The following is a 25,165-nucleotide window of genomic DNA, read 5'->3' on the forward strand; positions in this document are numbered from 1 at the left end:
TTGTCTTGAGCCTGAAACGAGCGACAGCCAGCAAACACTGATCCAAGGACTTCAGATTCCTACTGGTATTATTTGGCTGCAGTAGCTCTTTAATTTGGGCCCCAACCCCAAGTGTCAACATGTACTGAATATGTTAATGTGTTAAGACCATTAAGAAGTTAAATTTCACTTTAAAAATTACTTTAATTTTCTGATTTTCTTCTTGCAAACCAAGATGTTGGCAAAATAAGTTTATACAAATCTTACACAAATTATAATGGGCACTGGGCACATACAGTATACAGTACATTAGGTGACAAAAGTCAATAACATCTCAATAGGCGACACAAAGACTTCAGACCAGTTAGAGCAAAGGTATAATGTACATCACCTGAGATTGTTTTTTTAATAAAGAGCAAAGTAAGAACGCAGATTTTTGTAATCATTCTGTTCTCCGCAACAGTTCTATATACAGTACAACATGCAGGATTTATTTGTTTAAATGCTGATGTTTGCAGGTATTTTTCTGTCATTTTCCCTTTTGTCTGTTCTTCCAAGTAGCCCATGAAGCATGATATACAGGCCCAGATATGAAAAATTGATGATCATTTAATTTCTTCAAATGGCATCATTCAACACCATTAAACGTCTTTAATAGTTTATAACTTCATGACTGTTCTTGTGTTGTTCTAATATTAACAGTGATGATGGGAAAGTAACTTTTTCGCTGCGTCTGACAGTCGTACAGTCGGAAGATCCTCTGCAGTCAGATCACTGTCAGAGGAGGTCACCTATCTGTGTGACCCCCTCTGACTGACAGTGAGCTGACCAGGGGGATGGGGTGGGGGGTGTGGGGGGTTCGGAGGAGGCCACACACAGTGAAACAGTTAACGCCTAATGTTGGGCTATATTTAGCTGCATCTGTATTAGAGAGTGATTTCTTATTTCAGCTGACATGTTATCCTCCGTTTTTAGTTCAGAGTCATGTTTGTCATGGATGTCACCATAGTCTACCAGAGGACAAAAAAAAAAAAAAAAAAAAAGAAAGTGAGAATGAAATGATATCACATCACATCACATCACCTGTCTGACAAGCAGCGGTGTGAGGCAGCAAATTATATGTAATATCTATTTTGGAAGTCTTAACTCCCACTCCAGACAGGCTCACAATGTGATAATTAACTGATAATGATTTAAATGTGACATGAAGACTTTGGGTATTGTTGATTATCTGTTAACGCTGGATTTAGATAGAAGATTCATCATTATTAAGCTGTTTTTCTTGCATTTCATGGTCTGTTTTTCCAGCTTTTTCTGGCAGGCTCACTCTTGAAACCAGTGTTGTTTATGCTGCTGTTCATCAATGTGAGGTGTCTGTGTGTTCTTCTACCTTAACACAACATCTAGCCACTCATGCTTTGTTTTACAGTTAGCTCCTCAGGTGCCAACTGGTTGAAAAAATTAGGCTATACCCCTCATGTTTGTGGGTCTGCCTGATATCTGAGCTGGTGACTCATTATATATGTGGGCACAGGGGATTCCCAACAGGACAGGATAGGAGAAGAAAAAAAAAAAGAAAAACCTTTCTGCACTTTGCAGCCCAGGGGGATGTACAATTGAGTTGACAGCAGGCCAGTGGGGTCACTCGTGGTGGATCGCGGGCACAGAGAGAGAGAGAGAGAGAGAGAGAGAGAGAGAGAGAGAGAGAGAGAGAGAGAGAGAAGGGCCGGTGACGTGGAGTCGGCTGAGGCTGGAGGGGTGAAACGCGGCGTGGCGACAAGAATAGAGGGTTAACAGTAAGAGCCAAGGGTCAGTGTTTAGCTAAATAGCTGAGGCTGAACTACAGCTGGCTCTGAGTGTGGAAACTGAGTTTGGGTGTGGAACCAGACGCAAAGTTTCCCCTGCCCATTGATGGAACAATGACACCACAGTTACGGCCCCAAAAATAAAGACCTTACTATGTATTTAGACATACAGTAGCATAGAATAGAATAGAAAGAAATAGAATAGAATAGAGCATTACATTACTCGTGCAGGCAGGGAGCTGTAGAAAAAGAGCAGTCATACAGTGAAGTTACTACTCTGTATGAGCGCAGTATTGTGCTGTTGCATGGCAACAGTTTCCACAGAAATCTTTGCTCTGAAACACTCCTCTTTGGTCTTCACATAACTGCAGCGACAGAAAATGGGCTGACTGCAGGAATACAAATGGTCTCATGAACGCTTGCAGGGGCTAAAGAGTTGTTTTTATCTGTATTTTAATGTATTTAAGGAGCAGCTGGCACAGAGAATGTGACATGAGTGTTGACGAATTTCATAATCTAAACCATCTTAAAGACTGTATTTTATTGGAGGCTATAGGATGCTCAAGGATACAGGATGTGTGATAGAGATAAACATGTGACTTTAACTGATCAGACAGTAATAATGATTGAATGTGCACATACCGAGCTTTCATATAAAGCTTAAAAGTTTATCTGAAGATATTATGAGGCTTCAGCAGTCTGAGTTAGTCAAATAACATGGATATCTTCCACAGTTACAGTTCTTTAAGTAAAAAAAATCCCTCTTTGAGTCTCAATGGACAGCGTTTCCCTGTTCAGCTGCAGTGGAGGGATAGTAGCTAAAAGAGAGAGAATCTGGCACTAAAATGACTGTAACTGACCTGTGAGTCTAGTAACTGTGAAAGATATTGACTTGATTTGACCAATTTGGATGCAGCTTCATATCAGCTCTAAATAAACTCTAAATACATTTTTGCACAGAAGGAGGACTGTGGATTTTGGGCCCCCATCACTTACATATAAGTGCATTATGAAGGGATCTTCTAATGGTCAGTATGAACAGGAGGAATGATTACAGCAAGAAAAACCTGTTTCAATGTTCATTTGGGCAAAAATTACAATTAACTACTACTACTCTAGCACTACCAGCAGGTCAAATTTTCAATTTATTCAGTAATACCTGCAAACTAATGACATACCCATCAGCCTCAGCTGCACTTTGTGTTTAACTAGTAGATGTTAGCTTGCTAACATGCTAAACTAAGAAGGTGAGCACATAATACCTGCTAGACATCAACATGCTAGATCATGTTAGCATTTAGCTCAAAGCACTGCTGTACATAAGTACAGCCTCACAGAGCTGCTAACATTGTTGACAATACATGCAGGCCTACTAGTAAACAAATCCTAAACACATGCTATCAAATATCATCCATATCCATCATATGACTAAATTGTTCTAACTTACTTGGTCTTTAATGTGAATATTTTATGTTATGGATGGTATCTTTGATCACGATTCTCTATTCCAATTTATATTTTGCACCCCAGTTTAATTTAATTTTACCTCTGATACTTTCAGGTGGATGTGGTGAATGTGGAGTTAAACTTTTGGTATTCTACCAGCTGCACAATTTAACCTCTATAAAACAACTTCTCCTTTACTAAAGTATCCTTTACCACTTGTTCTGTTTCTCTTCACCACCTGTCACACAGTTTTATCCTGTACCAGCTAAATACTAAAATAAAATTAAAAAAAAATTAAAAACCATACCGCAGCTTTTCTGTTTCTTGCCATTGTTTTTCCATTTTCCATACTGAACTGTTCTTAGACCATCAGAGATATTGTTCCACCTACTACACACCTCCAGAAAAACATTCAGGCCCACTCTACCTCAATAAATCCAACGGTGGGTCCACGGCTCAATCTGATGAACCTGAAATTAGCTCTGATCAGGATTGTTCGGGGACAGTAATGCTGAGATGGTGAGTGGCAGTGGCACTCCTGCTCAGGGATTTTACATTCTGCAGCATCATGCCTCCTCCTTATATCATCGGAACTGAACGCTCTATTTTTGCTGCACAATCAAAGAGGAGAAGAGAGCAGTGTTGGGATACAGTATGCATTTACTGAAATATGTATAAAAGGTGCCCTATACGGATGGGGTTTTCAATAGAATCCTCAAAATACAATTCTCATATTTTCCAGGAAATATATGAGAAAATTTTTTAAAATCTTACAGTAAAGATCAGTAATCTTCAGGTAGAAAACATACTGCAAATAAATGATTTCCAACACGGTTATCCACTTCACCCGTGAGAGCTGTACTGTGCTTTTGTAATTCACCACCTACAATAAATTTAAGTGAACAAGAGCATAGAAATTCCCTCATAATAGTGTGTCTGTTTATTAATATGATAAAGTGCTGTCACCACATATTTACTGAACTAGGTAGGCAAGTATAAGCTGCACAATTATACTCATATTTCCTCATCCAGTAGGAAAATCTAAGTAAATTGTGTGAAATTTCAGACGAATCCTGAAAGGAGAAATCTGTAAGATCAGGGTCTTTGCAGCTTGTTCAGTGGAACCTCAACAGGGTGGATTATTGCTGTCACATGGGCTCAAACATGGGTCTGCTGGTTTAAAGGTGATCCCCTTACTGACAGAACAATGCTGCCCTCTACTGGTATGGAGAATGAAGTGCCTTGATACTGAAATGAGTCTTGATATTGAAATGAGTCAGATCTAAAAATGAATTCAGGCTACAGCAGCTGGCTGCAGGGTGTTTTTGAAGATTTGTCTTCAATACATGGTGATGTTGGAGTGTGAATTTGTACATTTTTACATGCTGTTACTTTGGAAAAAGCAGACGTACTGTTTCTGGATACGTAACTGAGACTGCCATCTAGTGTTTTACATTCAACACTACAAAACCATCATGTAATATATATATATGTATATATATATTACACACAAAAGAACTCCACAGCTTTTTATTTACAATCAATTAAAGTCAACGTTTCAATGTCATCTTTTATTATCTTCAACAGCTGTAGGAAAATGTAAAAATATCTTCATTATAAAGCATATTTACATTTTTAACACAATCCAATATTAGTAAATTACATTACATTCAAGAATTCATTCATCAATCATGCCTTACTGAATTTAAATATGCACACGACAGCAGACAAGCAGAGTGAACAGACAAAAATCTAATCTCATGTGTAATCATGTCTTTTATTGAATGCATACGTGCGTTTCTACCCGTCTTTTCTATATTGAGTATATCACAAAATTACTGTATCACAATCTTCTGCACTAAAGTGAGAAAATATGCAAGCATGTAAGCGTAGCAAGTATGAAGCAAAAGCAACAAATTAGGAAAGAGATGTAAAGAAAGGTACAAAATGAACGGTCTCTTCTTCTTTTAATCTGTGTTCATGATACATCTGTTTAATCCGTACACTCTGTAAATGTATCATCTTCGTACAGGTCCTCCAGCTCTCCGTCTCTGCTCCCCTCGTTGCTGACTTTCCTGTGGGCGACAAACGCTCGATCATGTTGTCGAAGCTACTAAGTGAGATTGCAGATGAGAAGGAGGAGGAGGCGGAGCGGGGTGCGGGTAACACTAGACTAAAAATGTCATAGAATACATGTCCTCCACAGCACAGCTCATCACTTTTCATACACATCAACCTCAAGAGGACACATGAGAGACAGGAGCACAAAGCACTCAGCTGTGTGTGTCCATTTATTTTGGGTACAGCTCGTTGTTGAGAGCTCTGTGTTGTCTTGTCCCTCTTAAATCCTCTTAAGGTTTAACAAACAACTGGTGAGCTGAGCTGAGTATGAAACATACAAGCTCAACCTAAACGCTCCTGAAATATTTACCTCAAGGAAGGATGAAGATGAGGCGAAGACCCTATTAAGCCCCAAGAGTCACTGCAAGAAAGAGGAGATTGTGTATAAAAGGCCAGACTTTATGCGCTGTCCGCTAGCAACACCATTAATGATAAACAATAAACAATAAACAATGTTGGGCTCGACAGTGACGATGTCACTTTGCTCCAAATTTGATTTGATTATAGCAGGACTGGGGTGGTTTAAAAGAATAGCCCAACATTTAGGGAAATACGCTTCTCTGCGTTTTTGCGCAAAGAAGTTAGAGTTAGATGAGAAGATTGGTACCAATCTAATAGACAGTTAAATATGAAGCTGGAGCCAGCAGTTGGTTAGCTTAGCTTAGCATACAGACTGGAAACGGGGAAACAGCTAGCCTGGTTCTACCCAAATATAACAAAATCCTTGGGTTACCCCCAACCAAAGAATTTCCTCGTCAACTAGTAGTTGTTAGTTCAAGCCATTAGTCGACTAGTCACATGTTTATGATATTCATTTCATTATTTAAATATATATTTTGTGGGGCATCAGGAAATGGTTTGAGCTTCAGGGTTTAGAAATATTTTTTAAGTAACATCGTCAACACTGTGCTACATTACAGAGAAATACAAAATCCATAATAACGAGTCTTTAAAATATAAATTTTACAAGCACACACAGTTAATGACAATGCTAACTGCAAAAGTGGTAATGATTCTGAATGTGTCAGAAAAACCAGCAAGGAGACTGAACATTTTAATTTATTTTAACACAGTATAACATCATACCACTAATGAACTTGTTGGCTGACAGGTGGGATCAGTGGTGTGCAGAGCTGTCGAAGCTCCAGCGGATGGCCGTTCTGAGATGGTACCAAATTGAGATTCAACCAAACTCAGGCAATCAAACTGCATGTTGTCTGCGATGCTAGTGAAACGGCATACAGTGCTGTTGTCTATTTTTGTGCGACTAACCGACCATGAGTGAGTCTCGATCAATCCTTACCAAAACTGACACGAAAATGACAATTTGTGATCTCAGTGGTGATTAAAAACCGTAAATTGCTCTTTATGCTAAGCTAAGCTAATCTACTGCTGGCTGTAGCTTCATATTTAAAGGACAAAGCTGAGACTGGTATCAATCTTCTCATCTCTCGCCAACAAAGCAAATGTGTGTATTTATGAAAATGTCAAACTATTCCTTAGAGCTTCAAAGTTTGAAATTTTAAACTTCTGTAATCTGTAAATATTATTACAGTGCCTCCATCAGGCCAATTGGTTTATTATTGGTTTATTGGTTATTGGTTTATTATTCCAGAACATATAGAGACCCAAAGTGTTAAAAATAACTTGACAAATAAAATCTTATGAAATAGATAGTCATATGAATGAATACAGAACAAATATGTAATATTAACATGAAATTGGGAAACAATCCAATACATTTTAAAGCTCAGCTAATTATTGTAGCTACACTATTTCATCCCTACCTTCTTTTCACAACAACGCTTTTTTTTAAAAATTCCCATAGTTTTTATTCTAAAATGACACTTTTACACTTTTGTCACAAAGTCTTTGTCAAACAAGACAAACAGGACTGAAACAGTTGTGTGATTGGTTGTTACAGAAAACCAATTACATAACTATTTGGAAAAAAGACATTTTGAAATAAAGAATACTGGAATTAAATACAACATATCATGAAAAGAAGCCTGATTAAATAATGATTCATGAGGATGAGTTTTATTTATTTACTGGATTGTTTTACAATTTCATGGTAATATTTTATATTTCGTCTGCATTTATTTATATTCACAATATTTCATGACTACCACCTCCAACTTCTGCCAAAACGGATCAGAGATCAAATCTGAATAGAAAGTGTAAACTTTAATAAAACTATTGCTAATAAAGTAGACACATAAGTGTAATATTTAAACACTGGAACAAACTGCCACATCATCCCTCCAAGAAGATCAAATTTAACAATTTAGATCTTCTTATTAAACTGAAGAGCCAAACTACACCTTTCAAACTGTAAAATATACAGCATCCTCTCTCAGCCACTCTAATAGACCTTCAACATATATTTATCACCTCAATCTCACCATCAGCCTTGACATGATTTCACCATTTACACATCACATGTGTCAGATAGACAGACAGCCTGATCCAAACTCTCTCTCTCCACAGATTTAACTGTGTGGGAGACTGCGGCGTTGTACACTGTACTGGTGGTGACTGGGTTAGTGTGGAGGAGGATGTAGCTGCAGTGCCACATCTCTTCCCATGGAGGTGTAATTAGCTGTGCCAGCGGCCCCCCACAGAGGGGACTGGCTTGTTAATGGAAAACAAAAGCAGCGCAGCCATTACTGCTGCCGCAGGGGCTTCCATTTAGCTTATCAGGAGAGGAGAAATACTTTTATCTGCCTGCGCGGGCTGCTAATTTATGGACTAAAACAAAACAAATACACACCATAAGAACTACAGTCAGTATTCAAAGATTAGTGGTTCAGATATGGTGGTATATTAGACTTGTCTTATGCTATGTAATATAGTTAATATGAGAGACACTCTCCACACATATATGTAACCAACTGAATCTATTTTTATCCAAGCATCTGCTTGCTGCTTTGTTTTGTTAGAGGCCTAATCGCAGAGCTGGCAGTTTGGCAGAGCAGAGCAGGCAGGATTTGCAGAGTAGGCTACTTACGTAAGAAGACCTCCAGGGGCAGACATGGACCTCTCTGCCCGTCTGACCTGACACTCAAAGGGATTACTGAAAGACCGCTTCCTCAGCATGGACTTCACCACAATCTGCAGCGGACATCAGAGAGAGTCACGATGAAATAAACAAACAAACAACATTATCATACTATCAGCTAATTCTCCGCAACAAAGTGTACACTTAAAAAAGGCCAAATTTTATATGAAATCCCTTTAAATAATCACACTATAATTTTCTGGAAAGCTGTTTTTTGAGCGGTTACTTCATAGTTTGTAGTCCTGAGAATACCAGTACATCACAGATAAGTCATCTATCCTGTCATATATAACTATTGCAATTTCACAACTTTAAAGGCAATATGATCGAAAAAATTGCATTTTTGTGTCATCTGTGAAGCACATCTGTGTCATCCTGTGTTTGTTATTGTCCTGCCTGCCGCACCGACTCATTATGACTTTATAATTGTGCACCTTTCTTTGTTAAATGCACCTCTATGTCTTGAGAGTTTGGTAGATGTTAATGGTTGTGACATAAAAGTTAGTCTCTGAGCAAGTTGTTTAAGTATGAAATGGAAATCATAGGATCTCAGAGGGAAATGGATTTTAAGAGAAGGTCTAAAGGAGTAAATGTAAATCTGATAATTAAATATTTCAGTGGGAGGCGACATGGCCTCTATAGTGTTAAATAATGTCAACACATGGAGCAGTCCTTGCGACTCACCACAGTAGAGAGGCTGGGGATGAGTTTTACGCTGTTCTGCACCTCCTCCTCTGTGACCTCCACCGCCGTGCAGTGCTCCTCCTCCAGAGGGAGAGGATTTGAGCCGTTCTCTGTCACCCACGGATGGAGCTGTGACAGCGAAACATAAAACAACACTTCCATCATGAAAGAATTGTGGACACATAATCTGTTGTTTCTATTAATTTTTTTCTTTACCAGCCACCTTAATTTCAGGGATGGTGATTCTTGTTTCAGGGTTTTTATCCAACATCCTTTCAATGAGCTCCTTCAGTTCTGTACTTATCGGTGGCCTGTGAGACAGAAAAAACATAAAGTAACAAACAGTTTGTCTGCCTCTTTAAAAAAGAAAGACTTATGGCAGCATGGACAGATGCAATGTGTCATCATGAGTATCAAAAAAGGAGACTGAAAGAAACACACACAAGTCAGTCAATAGACTAAAAACATGTGATATATTTCCCAGTATTAATGTCTTCCCACTAACAAACAAGTGAACACCTGTTGTTTATAAGTCTTCTGCTTCAGTTCATCACTGTTTTCTCTCAAATCAAGAAAAATATCTGTAAAAAACTGGTCACTTGTTGCCAAAATTGTCTGTCTAGAGAAAAACTTACACTACACTAAGTAGTCATACACTGTATGAAGAGACCTTAGTTTGGACCTATACTGAGGAAACATGCAAACAAAGCAAGTTAATCTAATTGTTATGAGCCATGCCTGCTGTCTAAATGTTTCTTACATTTCTGGAAACTCCACAGGTTTGTTCTTGATCTTGTTGTGCAGAGAAACGATATATTCATCATAAAAAGGGCACTGCAATGGGACAATCACAAGGAAATGATTTCAATATTAAAATGTTGTGTTTGACTGTCTTTTTATTCAGTGCGAATTGTGCTGAGAACTTGCTTACCTTCCCAAAGACAAAACAGTATAGTGTGACTCCCATCGCCCACACGTCTAATGCCTGGTAAACAAACACGGTAATTATCAGGACTGTGTCATTACTGAGACGCTCACAGTAGGCGTTAGGACATAATTTCTTGATAATGTCTTGCAATTAAACACAGTCTGATATGATGAGTCATATTCAGTGATTAACACAGTCTGTTTTCCAGCTGACCAACACAACAAGTTTCATCCCACCTTTCCGCTGAAGCTCTGCTCGTGTTCAGTCATCGTCTCAGGGGCCATGAAGGCCGGCGTCCCTGCCGTGCTCGACAGGAGGGCGTCTGACCCCTCAAACTCGTTGCTCACTCCAAAGTCTGCGATCTTGACATGACCGTCGTCCCCCAGCAGCAGGTTGGAAGGTTTAATGTCTCTGTGGATGATCTTGTGGTAGTGCACTGGACAAAGCAGAAATGCAGAGATGCCAACGTGATGAATGTCTGCTGATCAGCTAATATGATAATTTGGTATAATTGGCATAATTGTACCAATATTATGAAAAAAAATCAACATACCGATGATACTGAAATGATCTTTTTTATGTCTTTAACAGTGCAAAAGGTTGAAGATGTTTTAAATAATAATAACTGTGATAATAGCCAGTGAGAGAGTTGTAATTTTTCAATTCAATTGCAGATTTTAAATTAAACAACATACACAAGCAAAACTAGCTATATTATTTTGACTTTTAAAAACCAGTATGTGTGGAAAGAGATGCCGCTTTCAGCTTGTTCGGGGCACCAAAGTTGGAGATTTTCTACATGTAATGGCTTTAACAAACCAGTGAGCAGATTTGATTTGAGTGTAATCACAAGCTTTATGACTTTGAATAAAGCAAAGGTTATGAGTACATGAAATGTTTTGACTCTATATAAAATATCTTATCAGTAAAACTTACAATACTCTATTCCCAGGACGATGTCTCGAAAGTAAAAGCGAGCCTGCTCCTCTGTGAAAGGGTTGTCTGTAGGCACCTCCATCACTGGTCTGATCAATAGGAGAAGTGGAGAAAAAAAAGAAAAAAATTAAATCGATATATTAAATTTCATAGAACCAGTTACGACTTTATTCATGTCAAACCGGTCTCTACTTGGGAGCTTGACAGCAGACATTAATGTGCACAATAAACATACCCTTTCGGCACCAATTCGAAGGCTTGAGGACAAATAATCAGAATTAAATGACATTGACTCTGTATTGAAACGTTAGGAGATAAATCCAACTACTGTGAAAAGAATACATGAAACCCTACCCATGTGAAGTCCATCTTCATCAGGATCATCAAGCACCTGAAGAACATTAGAAATCGCATACTCTGCCTCATTTTACAAAAATATATATAGTCCAATTATTTATTATTTTATTGTAGATGTAATTGTAACTGTAACATGAGATGCTTTTGTGGGTTGTATAGCTCATGAACTCACACAGGTGTTATCAGTTATTTTTGCTGATTCTCAGGACTGTGTAGGTGTGTTCAAGCTGTGCCTGACTGACACTTTTTCACTCTCCTGTGATTTGTGTGAAACATCTTTATCATTCATATTAGTACATTTAGTGCTCCTCCTACCTAGGTCTAATCAGCCACAATAAATTAAAACATTTCAAAAACAAAACAATTCATTTTCTTTTCACATGTCTTTGGTTGAATTTTTCTGCTTTTGTTATACACCCACACCTTGTTATACAGACTAAAATATATTTTTTAGCACATGAATATATCAAAACAAACCTTTTTTTCTTTGTGTAGTTTGTTTAATCCCAATCTCTATCTTATGTCATACAGAAACATGCCAAACTACAGTGGAAATTTACTCAAAGTCCTTTCATGGGACCCGCAAACTGCAGCAAAATTGTTTTTTTAAGTTCAACTCCTCTGTTGTCACCATTAATCAGTCTGATTCCACTGTAATCACTGAAATAAACTAGTGTGTAGTAATGCAGGACATGTCTGACCTCCACTAGTTTCACCACATTATGATGGTACAGTTTCTTCAGGATTGCGATCTCCTTGTAGACTCTCTCCAGGGGCAACATGGCCTTAGGGAACGGATCCTGCTGGGAGTTTGATCCTTGAGGAGGCAGGCGGCCTGAAATTACACAAACAAACACACACAGACGGATAAGAAATCAGAAAACATATCACTACCAACAGCACAGGAATGGACAGATCTGAGTCATGGAAATTTCACTCACGTAAAAATCCGCACTGCCTCATCAGCTTCTTCTTTGAAACAACTTTCATTGCCTGAATAAATGAGATAAAGGGAACGATTATGACGACAAACTAACATGCAAACACTTTGACCTTGAATGCACAAAATATAAGATTCAACTTACATAATACTGTTCAGAATCTTCATTATAAGCTAATTTCACCACTCCATATGAACCCTGGGGTGTAAAAAGAAGAAAGGTGTATTTTAAATTCCTTTGACATCCTCTCTGTGTCCCCTAAATTACTGGATGATGCTTATTAATCACCTTTCCAATCTCATTCTTCAGCTTATACTGGTTGAGCTGGACACAGTCCTGCAGAAATTACAGGGGGAATTCAATCAGTAAAGCATCTAATTAGTAACAAATTACGTCAAAAATCCAGCTCTGTCAGTTTAAGACTCCTCACATCAGCGTCTGTGATGGACACACGTTTGGTCTCAATGGTCGGCTGCCGAGAAATGCGGCTCCCTCGCTCCTGCAGCGACATCTTCCTGTCAGAGAGGCGAGCTCTGTGAGAGCTGGTGGCCCTCGGAGCACCCGACCTGTAGCCATTAGGCGGGGTCACACGGTTGGCAGCCACATTCATGGCTGCCACCAAGTCATCCAGTTCGGCGTGGTGCTCCGAATCCATTTCTGCCCTGCAGACGGTGTCGGCGCTCATGGTGGTTTGTTCTCGTCCACTCACAGCTGAACGTCCCAGAGCTGGCTTGGTGAAAGCACCTGAGGATGCATCACTGCGCTGAGAGGTGTGGAAGCAGAGATGTGAGACTTGGTTAGTTAAGCTGACTTTCTTTTTGTCAAATGTATGTTTTTATCATGTTGTACTGTTCTTCTATGTTGCTGTTGAAGTGCTTCAAAATCCAGACTCTAAAACCCTGACAGTCACCAACAGAACAGCAACCTTTTTTGTTCAAGAAACAAAATTCAAATATGCTTATTGTTTGTTTTTCTGACACTATAGCTTGCAGATGCATAGCTTCTTAGAAGCTGACTCATATCTTGGATGTCAAGTTGATTTGAGAGAAAACGCTCCCAAGCAGGTGTCAACTCTTGCAAGCGGATCTTCATACCATACTGCATGAATGAAAATCAGTGGCTGGGTAGAAGATAAGAAGTCAATCTAAAAATGTATGGTATGGAAAAGTATAAACAATTTGTAGTTAATGGGTCAAAACTTAAAAAACACAAGTAGTATAGTCCTTTAATATTTTATAAGATTCAAGAAACTTTGTCTGTTACATAATAAGAGAAATTCCTCTTTGTCACAGAATTACAAGTTTCTGTTCTGTTACTCCACCAATTTTACACATCAAAGTCTGTCTTAGGAAATGCTACTGCATAAAAAAAGTTGTATAAAGCCTTTTGGGACTCCAGAGAGAGCTGTGCAAAATCTCATAAATTGCCTCAACTGATGTCACTTAGGTCAGTGTCAGTCAAGGCTGAAGACTTCAAATTTGAAAAGGAAAAAAAAATCAGGATGTAAAGAACCAGAAAGAAGTGAGTTTACCAGACCTCTGTGGCCCGCTACTCATCTCTGCTTAAAGCTAGCCCTTCTAGCATAAAACACCTGAACCTGCATAGTTGAGAGAATGTAGTTGAGTTGCATTGTGGGTAATGTAGGTGACAGGTTTTGACAAAGGAAGAAGAATGCATGGAATAAAAAAGATGATATCTCTGATTCTGCTGCATTGATTTTTATCATCTTTTATTCCTATTTTTGGAGTAGCCTACTCGTTTATGTTCTAATAACACCATTAACATTCAATACATTGTTGATTTTTCAACTTTACATTCAGTGGATTAATTCGGATACTCTTGTTTTATTTATCAGTAGAACCTCTTCTTGAATGACTAGCAAACTTGTGCTGATCAGGCCTTTTTCACAGCAGACATTTTGACTCATCGCAGGAAAGGTCCAAGCGTAACTAATAACATTAACGATGGCTCTGTTCCATTAAGCAAGTAAATGATTCCGATGAGTCAGCATGTATCCATGGACTGGCTCACATAAATAGAATAAAGTCGTCTTTCATGTTATTAGTATTATCTCTGCTTTTTCTGCGAAGCCAAGTCAACGTCTGCTGTAAAAAGGTCTCTTTGAGGCAAATTTGTGATTTCGGATTATATAAACAACATTGATTTAATCTTACTTATTCTTTTTAATAGTATTAGAGGTCACTTGTACTACCATCATTAAATTGAATTTTAAAAGGAATGAACTGCAAACTGCCCTAAAACTTGAGTCTTACATTCACTTTGGAGAGTTTAAAGCTTGATTATCTGATGTTTTTTATGATTCATGTATTGTTTTTTATTTATTCCTTGTTTGTTGTGTTGTTTCTGTCTGCTGGTTGTGTTCTTGTCTTATGAGTGTTTCTTGTCCTCAGGTCTCTCTTGGAAAAGAGATCTTAAGCTCAATGAGACTGCCAGATTAAATAAAGATCAAATCAAATTAAAAATAATATTCATCATATTAACAATCTGTTTATTTCCTTCTGCGTTTGAGCCTCTTGGCCCCCAAACTGCTGCTTGAAAAAAACAACTACTGTTCTCTTGTCCTGAGTTTCCTTTAACAGTTGGAACAAGCCTCAGATAAGAATTGTGGGTAACATAAATAAAAACAAACACAGGAAATGAGCAATGTCACCCTCTGACACTAGGATCCTTATGAGCAGGACTCACTGTTTCCTAAAATACAACACAGAGCTTCTTATGCAACACAGTAGAAAGCTTGAACATTCAGAGCAGATTCACACCACTATGTTTGTTGTGCATGTTATGTATGTTTTAAGGCTGCTACAGTTTGTGCAAGATGAGGAAAAAAAGCAACATGTAAACCTGTAAAACATGATTCTTGAAACAGAAAAACATTTCTTAGTTAAGATATCTTAGCCTGACTCTCATCTGAACCCTTCTGACACAAATACAATTCTGTGTAAGCTGAACTATGAGGTAAATTATTTGCTTTACTTACAAAGCGCTGGTGTCCTGTGTTGAGGGCTGGTGCGGTTAATCTGCATGTTGCCCCGCCGCTCTCAGGAGGAGAAACTGGTGTGTGTCTCAGTGCAGGACTTTCACTGATGAGCAGGGAGAGACCGTCTTAAGGATTAACTGAGGCCACATATAGCCGAGGCAGGGTTATTCTGAGGGAGGCCCGCAGTGGTCACCTGGATAGTGGGCTGTGTTGACAGGCGTCATCCTGGTCTGGACAGGACACACACACACACACACACACACACACAGGACATTAGGATGATCTGGAGTCTGTAAAGGAGGAGAAAAGCCCACAGTGGTAGTAACAGGATGTCAACAACATACTTTTGTTAGCTTGTATGAGACAATCACCATATACTGTATTTACATAGACTGAAAAATGTTTTATAATGTTTTTATTTTACTCTCCTTTAATCACTGCATATAACATTTTCTGATATGCACATATAGTAAATAGGTGGTTGTACTCTCATCAATGGCAGAGCAGCATTAATTCTGCAATATGTATGTAACGTACACATTATCACATGTAATTTTCTTATATATTTTCATAAGCCCTCATGTACCCTGTGGGAGCTGGTTTAAGCCTCTTATCTGCAGAGTAGGAATAACATCCTTAAACATGAGGAGAATTATGCTTTGACTACATGCAAAGGTAACAGGCCTGATACACTCGATCTGCACAGGCTAAATTTAAATAGATTGCAACCACAGTACCTTGCAAGGCTATAAACGTGTAGGCTGTTGCACGTTTTTGTTGTTTCAAACTCTTATTTGAGGCATTTAAAAGAAAATCGATGCAGACTGTAAGAGTGATTTGAAAAATGTAAAGATTATTTCTTAACGATTGAATATTTCAACAGCTCTACTAGGCTGATTTTTGTTGTCAATATTGGAACCTGCTGTCCAAAATTGCCTAAATTAAAGATGCATTTCATGTCAGTTAGCATTTTGATTTTTTGGGGGAGAAAATTCAATTCTTTTAATGAATTATTTCCAGGCTGTGCAACATGTTCTAGTGCAGCAGACACTTCACACAAACAACCATTAAATCAGTGTTTCAATCTGCCTTGAAGCTCAAAAAATTGATAGAATAGGCCACACACAAAAACATGCGGTATAATTGTTACAATTTTGTTTGATTGTGTAAAGCTAAAACAAATAGCTAGCAATTAACTTAAAAACACATCTTTATCTTACCTCAAATTCATGTGATGTCGCCAAACAGTGTCATTTTTTTAAGGTCATTTGTGTCGAGTGCGCCGTTGTCGTATAAAACCGCGGTTTCCTACAACGCCTGAACGCAGCATCTACAAGCTCACTGCGCCCCAGCAGGACGCATCAGTAACGGACAGGTACCAAACTTTGACGAAGCAGTGAGCATGCAGGGTGGAGGGTCATCATGTCTCTGTCGGTACAGTTTGGGGTTTTGAGGACCAGAGAGCTGCGGGAGCTGCTGGAGGACGAAGACAAAATAAATCACATAGTCAAGTGCAGCGAGAAGGTGAGCAACATGTGACAGACGAGCATAAAAATACTGGTCTCAAAGTCGGATGATTTCACGCTGATAATAGATGCTCTTTTATGATCATCATCATCATAATAATAAAACACATTGCCTATATTTTCTCTCTACTTGCAATGCGAGGATTATATTAAATTCTGACATTTCCAGTTTCAGGGACTGCAGAGAGCTACACAGAAGATACTGGTTTCAAATCAAAAACTAGCAAAAGCGAGTCTTTCACAAAAACCTAAATTTAGAGATGCGAAGTTGCTACTTGCAATGAAGTACAGAGAACTTGAAAAACTTAGAAGCATCATCCAGGCCAAACAAGAACAGCTTGGTGAGTTTTGATTATTATATTTATTTATTTTAATTCTTGGCTGCATTAACTCCTTTGCCGTTTCCCTGGAGTTGGTGTTTTTGTTCTGCTGAAACTCTGAAAATGTTACTTTGTTTTGTAGCAGAAAAATACAGCGTTCATTACGTTCAGCGGTGTCTCCTGAAGAAGATAAATCATGATGAGGAGGAGTGTGAGGTGAGGAGTGAATTCTTTTTTTATGCATGTTAATGCATTTTCTATAAGAAATAATACTAATATTAATTCAGATGCAAAGAAGATGCCAGTGGTTATTACTGTAGTTAAGACATCAAAAATAACAGATAAACTGTTGACTGAAGACGAGCTACACTTTGGGTTATTAATAAGAAGAATAAACTGTCTGCTTTCAGGTAATAGATACACTCTTACATCCTCTGGCAACACACTAACAAACCATTATAAAAAAGGCCTGGAGGACAATGCAGCATTGAAGTGGTGACTGAAAATAAATATCAGTGCTGGGGGAGATAAGGAGACAAATAGTTCATGATAGCTTATTTTTTTCACAAAGCCAGTTCCCTGCAAACTTGTGGCTGCAAAGGACAGGTCTAACCTGGAGTAAAAACTGTCCACTGACTGTGTTTGTCTGAAAATATCTCCCCAAACAGCTGCTGCTTCAGAGGTTTGTGGAGGGGGAAACGCCACTGGCAGATTTCTTGGGCTCCTTTCTCAGCCTGCGGAAGCGGCACCACATCAGGTTGGTTCTGGTGAAAAAACTCCAGGAGAGGACTGAACTTAAACCAGCTGAAAGACTCAGTGAGATTCACCCTCAGCATTTATCCATGGGGTTTCACCAGCATATCCACAATCCCTGCCTCCCAGTCTGCAGCCTCACCACGGCTGTCGTCCTGCCCGCCTGCTGCCATTCCCTCCCATCTCTCCAAGTCCACACTCCTCCGTTCCTGCTGCCCTTTGGTCCCCATGTAAACACTGCCCAATGTCCACACCATTTATCACTTTGTTTTGATAGCGATGAGTCCCCACTTCCAGGAAAGTTCCCCAAATGGCCAACGAGACCCGTCCGTCTTCAGCCACTGAAAGTCGAGCACAGGAGGCATCAACAGGCACCGCAATGAAGCTCCAGACGCAGGATACAAGTTAAGACTTTGATGTTGATTAATTGAAAAGGTATAGAAAGAGCTGGATATCACTAAGTAGTGACTGAAGTGTGAACATAGTATTGTGTATCAAAAACCATCAAATGTTTGGTCAGATTTAGTCTTAATAGGTTTATTCTTTAAGTCACTGAACTAATTTGAGTATTTTATTCATTTTGAGACTTTATTTAGTTCTTGAGTGTCTGTTTGAGTTCAGACAACATTAATAAACACTGATTTGAGACAGCTGTACATAATGATTTAGTTCAGATGTAGATAAATCATGTCTTTTGCCAACTCTGGTAATATAGTCTCTGGCTTTTGACTTGGATTTCTCAAATAAATGAGCACTTTTTCTTGTGAGGACAGCAATCCAAATCCAGGCTTAATGTAGCATCTTTGACCCAATAGTCAGGAAAGATAAGACTCTTAAAACTTTCAGAGTTGCCCCTGCACTGTGCAAGTCCACTACTACAGAAGGACAATACCATAACTTAATGCTGATATTTTTAACTTGCCGTGTTGTCGTGAGATTGATGTTTTCCTACATTTGCTAGAAAGTCTTGGTTCTTGGTTCTGAAGTTGCCTTCAGTCCATTACAAACATTACATTAAGAAACAAATAGCTGTTGTTTACTGTAACACTAGCAGCAGCACTTCTAAACATGTTGTGATGCACGTTTGGACACTTATCTGTAGGAAATAGTGCACAAGACAACAAAACAGAATCAGAAATGTTTGTGTGCATCAACAAATAGCTGTTTCTGCATATAGAGGCCACAGATGTTGATCACTGTTTGCATGAAAGGTTTCTCAACTGAACTCAATATTGGATGTTTGTTGACTTAAAATAGTTTGTTCCATTGCTGTAAACACATCTGAAACTGAGAAAACCAGTTACGCCAGCTGACTGTGACAATGTGGTGACAACACACCCATTTTACAAAAAAAAACAATTTTATACAGCTGGTAGCACAGGAAAGGAAAAATACAGTACGTGTGTCAAAAGCGGGTAAAAAAAAAAAAACGTGTTTCCTGAGCGAGAAAAACAGTGAACAGAAGTTGGAGTGAACTTGAACTGCTCACCTGACACTAGATACCTCCGCTCATTAGTGTGCAGAGACTCCTGCCAAGGTCAGCAAAGGAGCATGAACAGCACTTTCTTTTCTGTAAACGCACAGTTAACCCTGTCCTCACTAATACTTAACTGTAACCATTTTGATAAAAGGCTAAGCGCACGCTTGTCACAACACTGTTTCACTCACTCATTCATCATTCGTGTGCTTACCATGAACTCGCCCTGCCACTCGCGAGGGTTAGCCAGAGTGCCATACGGCCCCGGTAAAGCTTGCCATACCAATTCAACCATGAAGAAACCTCCCTGGCACTACAGGAGATGATTAGCAAGGTGGAGCATGTTCAAAGGCTTTTGTTACACCACAGACTTCTGTTACATCGATGTCAACAGCTCCTTTTGTCCCATAAGACTCAAATTGGGCAATTTTCTTGTCTGTCAGCTGATTGTTTTGTTCTTCTCGCCTCATTCACCTGCACATCTCTGCATTCTTTGATGGAGGACATTGTTTTAATGAGCTCTTACACACAGTATTTATATTTCAAATGGTTCCCAAATCATAAAAACAAAGCCACTCCAGGCTGAAAAGCATATTTAATACGCTATATCATTAAATTACTGTTCTAAAAATATGGTTACACATATTAAACTATACTCTTAGTGCAAACACATCAGAGGCCTGTTAGTACTGACTTGTATCTCACAGTTAGGGGTGTTTTATCTACACATTGTTCCTCTGAAACGTCACGTGTGAAGGGGATTATACAGTAGAGTATCTATAACAGCATCCACTAGCAGAGCAGGTATGGAGTGACACGTGGTGGGGTTTTCATCGTGTACGGATGTGGGTCATTGTTGGTTGACCTTTTGTTAAATGTCCCTTCAGACAGATTTTAGATACAAAGCAGAAGAGAATATTTTTGGTTTATTCCACTCATACTTTATTTTATTTTTGAATGTCTTGTAGGTTCCAGTTTTAAATGTATGATTCACCTACAAGTACAAATGACATTTTTCAACATTACACATAGTATCAAAAACATTTCTGGTATTTTTGGTGTTAGAAAGATAATTTCTGTCCCAAAACTAAAATTTACTATAGAGCACATAGTTTTGGCTCATTCCTACTAGAGCTGAGAGTCTGATTTGAAAAGAAAAAACAACTAGAAACTATTAATCTTAATAGGAATTTTTCAAGTAAATATGACAAATATTTCATTTCATTTCAGTTGTGAGGATTTGCTGCTTCTCTCCTTCTTATCTGATGATAAAATGAATTTGTTGACACCGGCTTGGGCTTTAGGAAATAATGATGATCATTGTTCACTATTTTCTGACCTTTTATAGACCAAATGACTTGATAATTGTTAAAAAATAATCAGCAGATTATCATTAATTGCAGCCCTCATCTTGTGTAACACGTTCACAAACAGGAAACTGTCACCTGAAACTGGATATTAAATACAAAAACCCTACCGAGACAATCTAGAAAGCCAGTAAGTTACTGTGCTTACACAACACTGTCAATGACATCCCCATCTACACCAGACTGCACTCTATAAATGAGAGAACAATAGACAACATGAACTTCAATTATGTAAACCAGTCATCAAACCTCAAACATGAATCATCCCTGCAGTGTCTGTTTGCAGTGTGGCCTCTTTAATAAGATGCACGTGCAGTTTTATGCCTGAGGAGGAGCAGGTCCAGACCAGCAGCAGTCATAACCAGACTGTCTCTCTTCAGGATGACTGTGTGCTGCTGCTACTGATGCGATTTAAACCATCTTGGCTTTGCCAAACCATCCAGCTGTCAGACAGGTCAGAGCGGAGAATCCCAGGTTTGCTGAAATTTTATCACGGCTCTCTTAATCTGCTCGAAGCTCACAAACATCACTATGTTCCAGGCGCCCAGACGAAGAAACGAGGGCACGAAGCTAAAAAAGAATCACATGGCAAAGCTCATTTAGTTTCTGCTTCATTTAATTTTTTGACATGCATGCTTTAGATAACTACAGCACATACCCCTTATAGAAACCTGAGGGTCCCTCTTTCATCAGCATGGTTAAGGCACAGTTAATAGCACCGCTGTACTGGCCAGGCACCGAGTTCATGAAGCGTGTTTTTACCACATCCACCGGGGACGCTACAATAGTGGTGCAGAAACCTGCTGCGAAAGCTGCTGTGAAGTGACACGGCATGTTGTCTGTTGGAAACAAAACATTTGTGTCAGATATTTAATCCTTTACTTAAACAGTCTCATTGAGAACATGATCTGTGTACAGTAACATATACAGTTTAAATGTGGACAGACAGCGAATTCAAGTTAGACATTCAAGTTTCACATTAAGAAAAGCAATTACAAGTGGAATTGCAAATACTTGAGTACAGCTTTTTAGAAAAGTGAAATGAGATTTTAATTTCAAAGTTTTTTGCAAATCATTCCATCTGCATGAGGCATTTTTGGCAGTAGAGATAAATAACATACAACGCTCCCTTCTGTTGGTATGGAGGGCCACAAAACAGGAACAACAGTCAAGAGGTGAAGTGAGGCGCCAGCAATGCTGAGGAATTATTTGAAGTGTTTGCACTTGCCTGTCATCAGGTTGTACTTCAGGATGAGCTCCTTGATGATGTCATATGTCACCAGCTCGGAGCAGTTTACAATGGCATTGCGAGTTATATTTGGCAGACAACCTGAAAGGACAGTTTGAACAGCTATTGAACAATAAAACAACCTGAAGGTATTTCACAAGTTAAACATCATTGACAAAATAAAAAATGTGATAAAAGTTAAGTCTTTGTTCAGTTACAGTTTACATAAATTCAAAAATTCTGGCTCTGTAGAAGTTAATACAGCATTACTGACTTTTACAGTTACAGATATCTTTATCCCCCTAATATAACTTGCCTTTCCAGAGCCCTTTAACCCCTTCATCCCTGGCAATGGTCTTGTAGGCATCAATAGTGCTGCTGTATCTCTTCACAGAGCTGCTCTCGGGTAGCCGGCCCTGAGCCTGGAACCTGACTTTCACCACATCTGTGGGCTGAGCGAAGGCCACCGCCATCGCCCCAGTAGTGCAGCCGGCCAGCAGCCGAGTCCCGATCCCAGCATCTGTGACACAAGCAGACACTTTGACTTGTCATTGACATACAACACCAGGACCCTAAACCCTAAAGTTGTTTTACTGGCAATCAATAAGAAATGACAACATGCTTCTTCCTACTGTACATTGCAGTCCCCCCCCTTAAATTTTGAAGTTTAAACATTTGCAAAAAAACATTTACTTTGAAGACAAAAACAGTAAAACTTCAAGCAAACCACTCTGCTTGTTGACTCTCAAACTGGTTTAACTAGTTATCTGCAAACTTGTGATGGATGAGGACAGAAAATTTGAGGTCTTTCCGCGTCTGTCAGCCTTTAAGTTAATGATGCTGCCTTGATGAAGGTGGAACAGGTATAGAGAGAAGAAGGAGGAGGCTCACGCCTGCGGCATAAACACAGATCTTTCCTGAGAGAGGAATCTGCCCTGTGCCCTACATCTTGGAGCTGTTTTTTTCTGTAAAGCGAGCTCAGAGAATGCAGCTCTTGTAGGATAAGATCACTTTACTGTACTTTACTGTACTTCACTGTACAAGTACAAGGAAATGTTGTTTGGAACAAGTTTATAGCTGCCTAATTAAGAATAAAAACTATAAAAAATATATGCAGACACTATACAGCATAAGATACAAAAAATATAAAATAGATAAAAATGAAATACCGTATATATACACAGAATAAAAAATGTAAAATGTCTGGTACTGGGAGCAAGTTGAGCTAGTAGTGCATCAAATTGGAGAAATATTGCATAGAACATATTATTGCATTTGAAGATATATTGCACAGAACATATTTAAGTTAAGGGAGTGGATGAAATAAATAAAGGAACAGTCAAAATGGTTAATAAATAATTCCATTATTGCACTTGAGCAGAAGTATATTTGTGAACACAAACGTCAGGCTTTGTGTGCGTTGTCACAATGCACACAAAAAAGTGCAAACAATACATGCCTGTCTTGTTTGTTACAAGGCTTCTTGTAAGAAGTATTTTTAGCAGTCTTGCAGCTGCTCTTCAATAAACACAGTGGTAAATAATTTTGAACCCACTAGTTGATGTTAAATACTTATTTTTAGGTAATGCTTCCAGGCATCTCAAGCACTCTTGGCTCTCCATATGTTTACCATGTCAGGTGAGAATAAGTAATGATCAGATTTAATGAAGCCAGTAAAAATGGAGCAAATGGTCTGTGACATGTACAATATCCAGCAAGACTGTTTCTATCTATCTGGAGTAGAATAAGCCAAATTATATATCAATAATTTAACACACAAACAGATCTCAGCAGTGTCACTCCACTTGATGCACATACTTTCTGACCCCCTGCTGTAGATCTGCTTCATGGTGTCATAAAGGCCGATGCGGACTGAGGCGAAGCTCATCTGTCTCTGCAGACCTGCCACCAGTCCACTGTACAGACTCCTCGGCCCCTCAGTCTTCACCATGGTGAACATGGTGCCAAACACACCTCTGTATTTCGCCCTCTGGCCTTCCAATGAGGGCCTGGATTCACCTTGAATCTGAAGTAAACATAAATGCACAACAATTGTATTGAAGATGCCCTCCCAGCTCACCGTTGATGTTTGGAAGAAAAAGTGGGCACTGAGGGCTTCAAAATCAGTCTCTTATCGAGATTAAACACCCATTATCAATTTGCTTTTCATACAAGTGATAATTACATCCCTGCATGACGCGTAGCAACATGCACTGGTGTTAAGATGTTCCTCCTGTACAGTGCAAAACAGGGCCTGATTCTGGTATTAAGAGTCAATATTCTTAAATTTTTTGTTTTTTAGGCCAAAAAATACATGAGAATTTATATTTCTGCACTAGAATTATATTCTGCCATTGTTATTGATTGTTTGCTTTGACAAAATCATTTAGGGAATCAGAACAGCTAAATGAACATAAAATGTGAAAAGAAAAAGGTCTTAGTTGGTTAGGCATGGGGGAGATTGGTTCGGGGGATTCCCGCCCTCAATGTTTCAAAGATTCAGACTACAGCCCTGCAACAAGCAGTGTATCCTCACCTGCAGCCTGACTTTGGCTGTGTCCAGGGGGAAAGTGACCAGGTCGGCCACACAGCCAGCTGTTCCAGCTGAAAAGATCTTGACAGCAGCCGTGGGGGCCAAATCAGCAGTTCTTCCAACAACCATGATCAATGATTGAGCTCAGAGGATCAACAGTGTAAACAAACCCTGCGTGGTGCAGCACCATAAATTAAAAAGACACAAAGCAGCTTCTGTCCCGTGTCCGCACTAAAGGATTACACATATTTGTGTAGCAGAATCAGATGTCCTCTAATGACGTCCTTCTCTGGGATCAAGTCCAGACGACAACATCAAGTTTCAGGTAAAGAAAAGTTTGCCTTTTGAAAGCCGAGTCTTTTAGTTGTGCCATCAGCCATAAAAAAGCTCCAAACTACCATTCCAGTGTAAAATATGAATTAAAAAAAAAAATCAGTATCCTCAATAACTGCACGGCAGCACAAAGAGCTGACTGTAACTGTACAGTACTCTCCTGAATCCAGCCTCTTCTGCTCACTCTTTTAAACAAAGCAGCTGTTGCACCGCCCTTCGTGAAAACCTGACACACCGGATGCAAATACGTTGCTCCGCACCTACGAGTGTCAAAAGTCTAATAGCCTGCAGCAATTATTTTTAGAACATGATTCATCTGCTGTACTGATGCACATGCACAGCCCACATTTAATTAATGTCTGGTCTGTTGTC

At 39.1% G+C, this 25,165-nt stretch overlaps 3 protein-coding genes across 5 annotated transcripts; 1 reads left to right on the forward strand and 2 right to left on the reverse strand.

Moving 5' to 3' along the window:
- Positions 1 to 4,986: 4,986 nt before the first annotated feature.
- Positions 4,987 to 16,561, reverse strand: camkk1b (calcium/calmodulin-dependent protein kinase kinase 1, alpha b). 2 transcript variants are annotated; one of them, XM_042415339.1, is made up of 18 exons: positions 16,477 to 16,561; positions 15,257 to 15,486; positions 12,689 to 13,021; positions 12,547 to 12,594; positions 12,403 to 12,456; positions 12,259 to 12,310; positions 12,019 to 12,152; positions 11,315 to 11,351; positions 11,196 to 11,217; positions 10,961 to 11,049; positions 10,261 to 10,460; positions 10,028 to 10,081; positions 9,857 to 9,930; positions 9,320 to 9,407; positions 9,097 to 9,225; positions 8,362 to 8,465; positions 5,662 to 5,712; positions 4,987 to 5,305 (listed from the first exon to the last, which is right to left on the reverse strand). In XM_042415339.1, exons 3-18 carry the CDS (start codon positions 12,941 to 12,943, stop codon positions 5,224 to 5,226), a joined length of 1,473 nt encoding a protein of 490 aa, XP_042271273.1. In that variant the 5' UTR covers positions 12,944 to 13,021; positions 15,257 to 15,486; positions 16,477 to 16,561; the 3' UTR covers positions 4,987 to 5,223. The 2 variants fall into 2 exon arrangements, with proteins under 2 accessions (XP_042271273.1, XP_042271274.1); XM_042415340.1 differs by having other exon boundaries at positions 15,257 to 15,546; positions 16,477 to 16,554.
- Positions 16,562 to 16,574: 13 nt separating this feature from the next.
- Positions 16,575 to 18,634, forward strand: LOC121899488 (vacuolar protein sorting-associated protein 37D-like). 2 transcript variants are annotated; one of them, XM_042415341.1, is made up of 4 exons: positions 16,575 to 16,780; positions 16,952 to 17,123; positions 17,245 to 17,318; positions 17,771 to 18,634. In XM_042415341.1, the coding sequence occupies exons 1-4, from the start codon at positions 16,679 to 16,681 to the stop codon at positions 18,236 to 18,238; spliced, it is 816 nt and encodes a 271-aa protein (XP_042271275.1). In that variant the 5' UTR covers positions 16,575 to 16,678; the 3' UTR covers positions 18,239 to 18,634. The 2 variants fall into 2 exon arrangements, with proteins under 2 accessions (XP_042271275.1, XP_042271276.1); XM_042415342.1 differs by having other exon boundaries at positions 17,248 to 17,318.
- Positions 18,635 to 20,678: 2,044 nt separating this feature from the next.
- Positions 20,679 to 25,147, reverse strand: LOC121898269 (mitochondrial uncoupling protein 2-like). The gene is made up of 6 exons (XM_042413245.1): positions 24,464 to 25,147; positions 23,746 to 23,953; positions 22,244 to 22,447; positions 21,928 to 22,029; positions 21,358 to 21,538; positions 20,679 to 21,269 (listed from the first exon to the last, which is right to left on the reverse strand). The coding sequence occupies exons 1-6, from the start codon at positions 24,587 to 24,589 to the stop codon at positions 21,155 to 21,157; spliced, it is 936 nt and encodes a 311-aa protein (XP_042269179.1). The 5' UTR covers positions 24,590 to 25,147; the 3' UTR covers positions 20,679 to 21,154.
- Between the last annotated feature and the right edge of the window lie 18 nt (positions 25,148 to 25,165).

The sequence above is a fragment of the Thunnus maccoyii genome, chromosome 6 (genome assembly GCF_910596095.1).
Source record: "Thunnus maccoyii chromosome 6, fThuMac1.1, whole genome shotgun sequence".
Taxonomy (NCBI): domain Eukaryota; kingdom Metazoa; phylum Chordata; class Actinopteri; order Scombriformes; family Scombridae; genus Thunnus; species Thunnus maccoyii.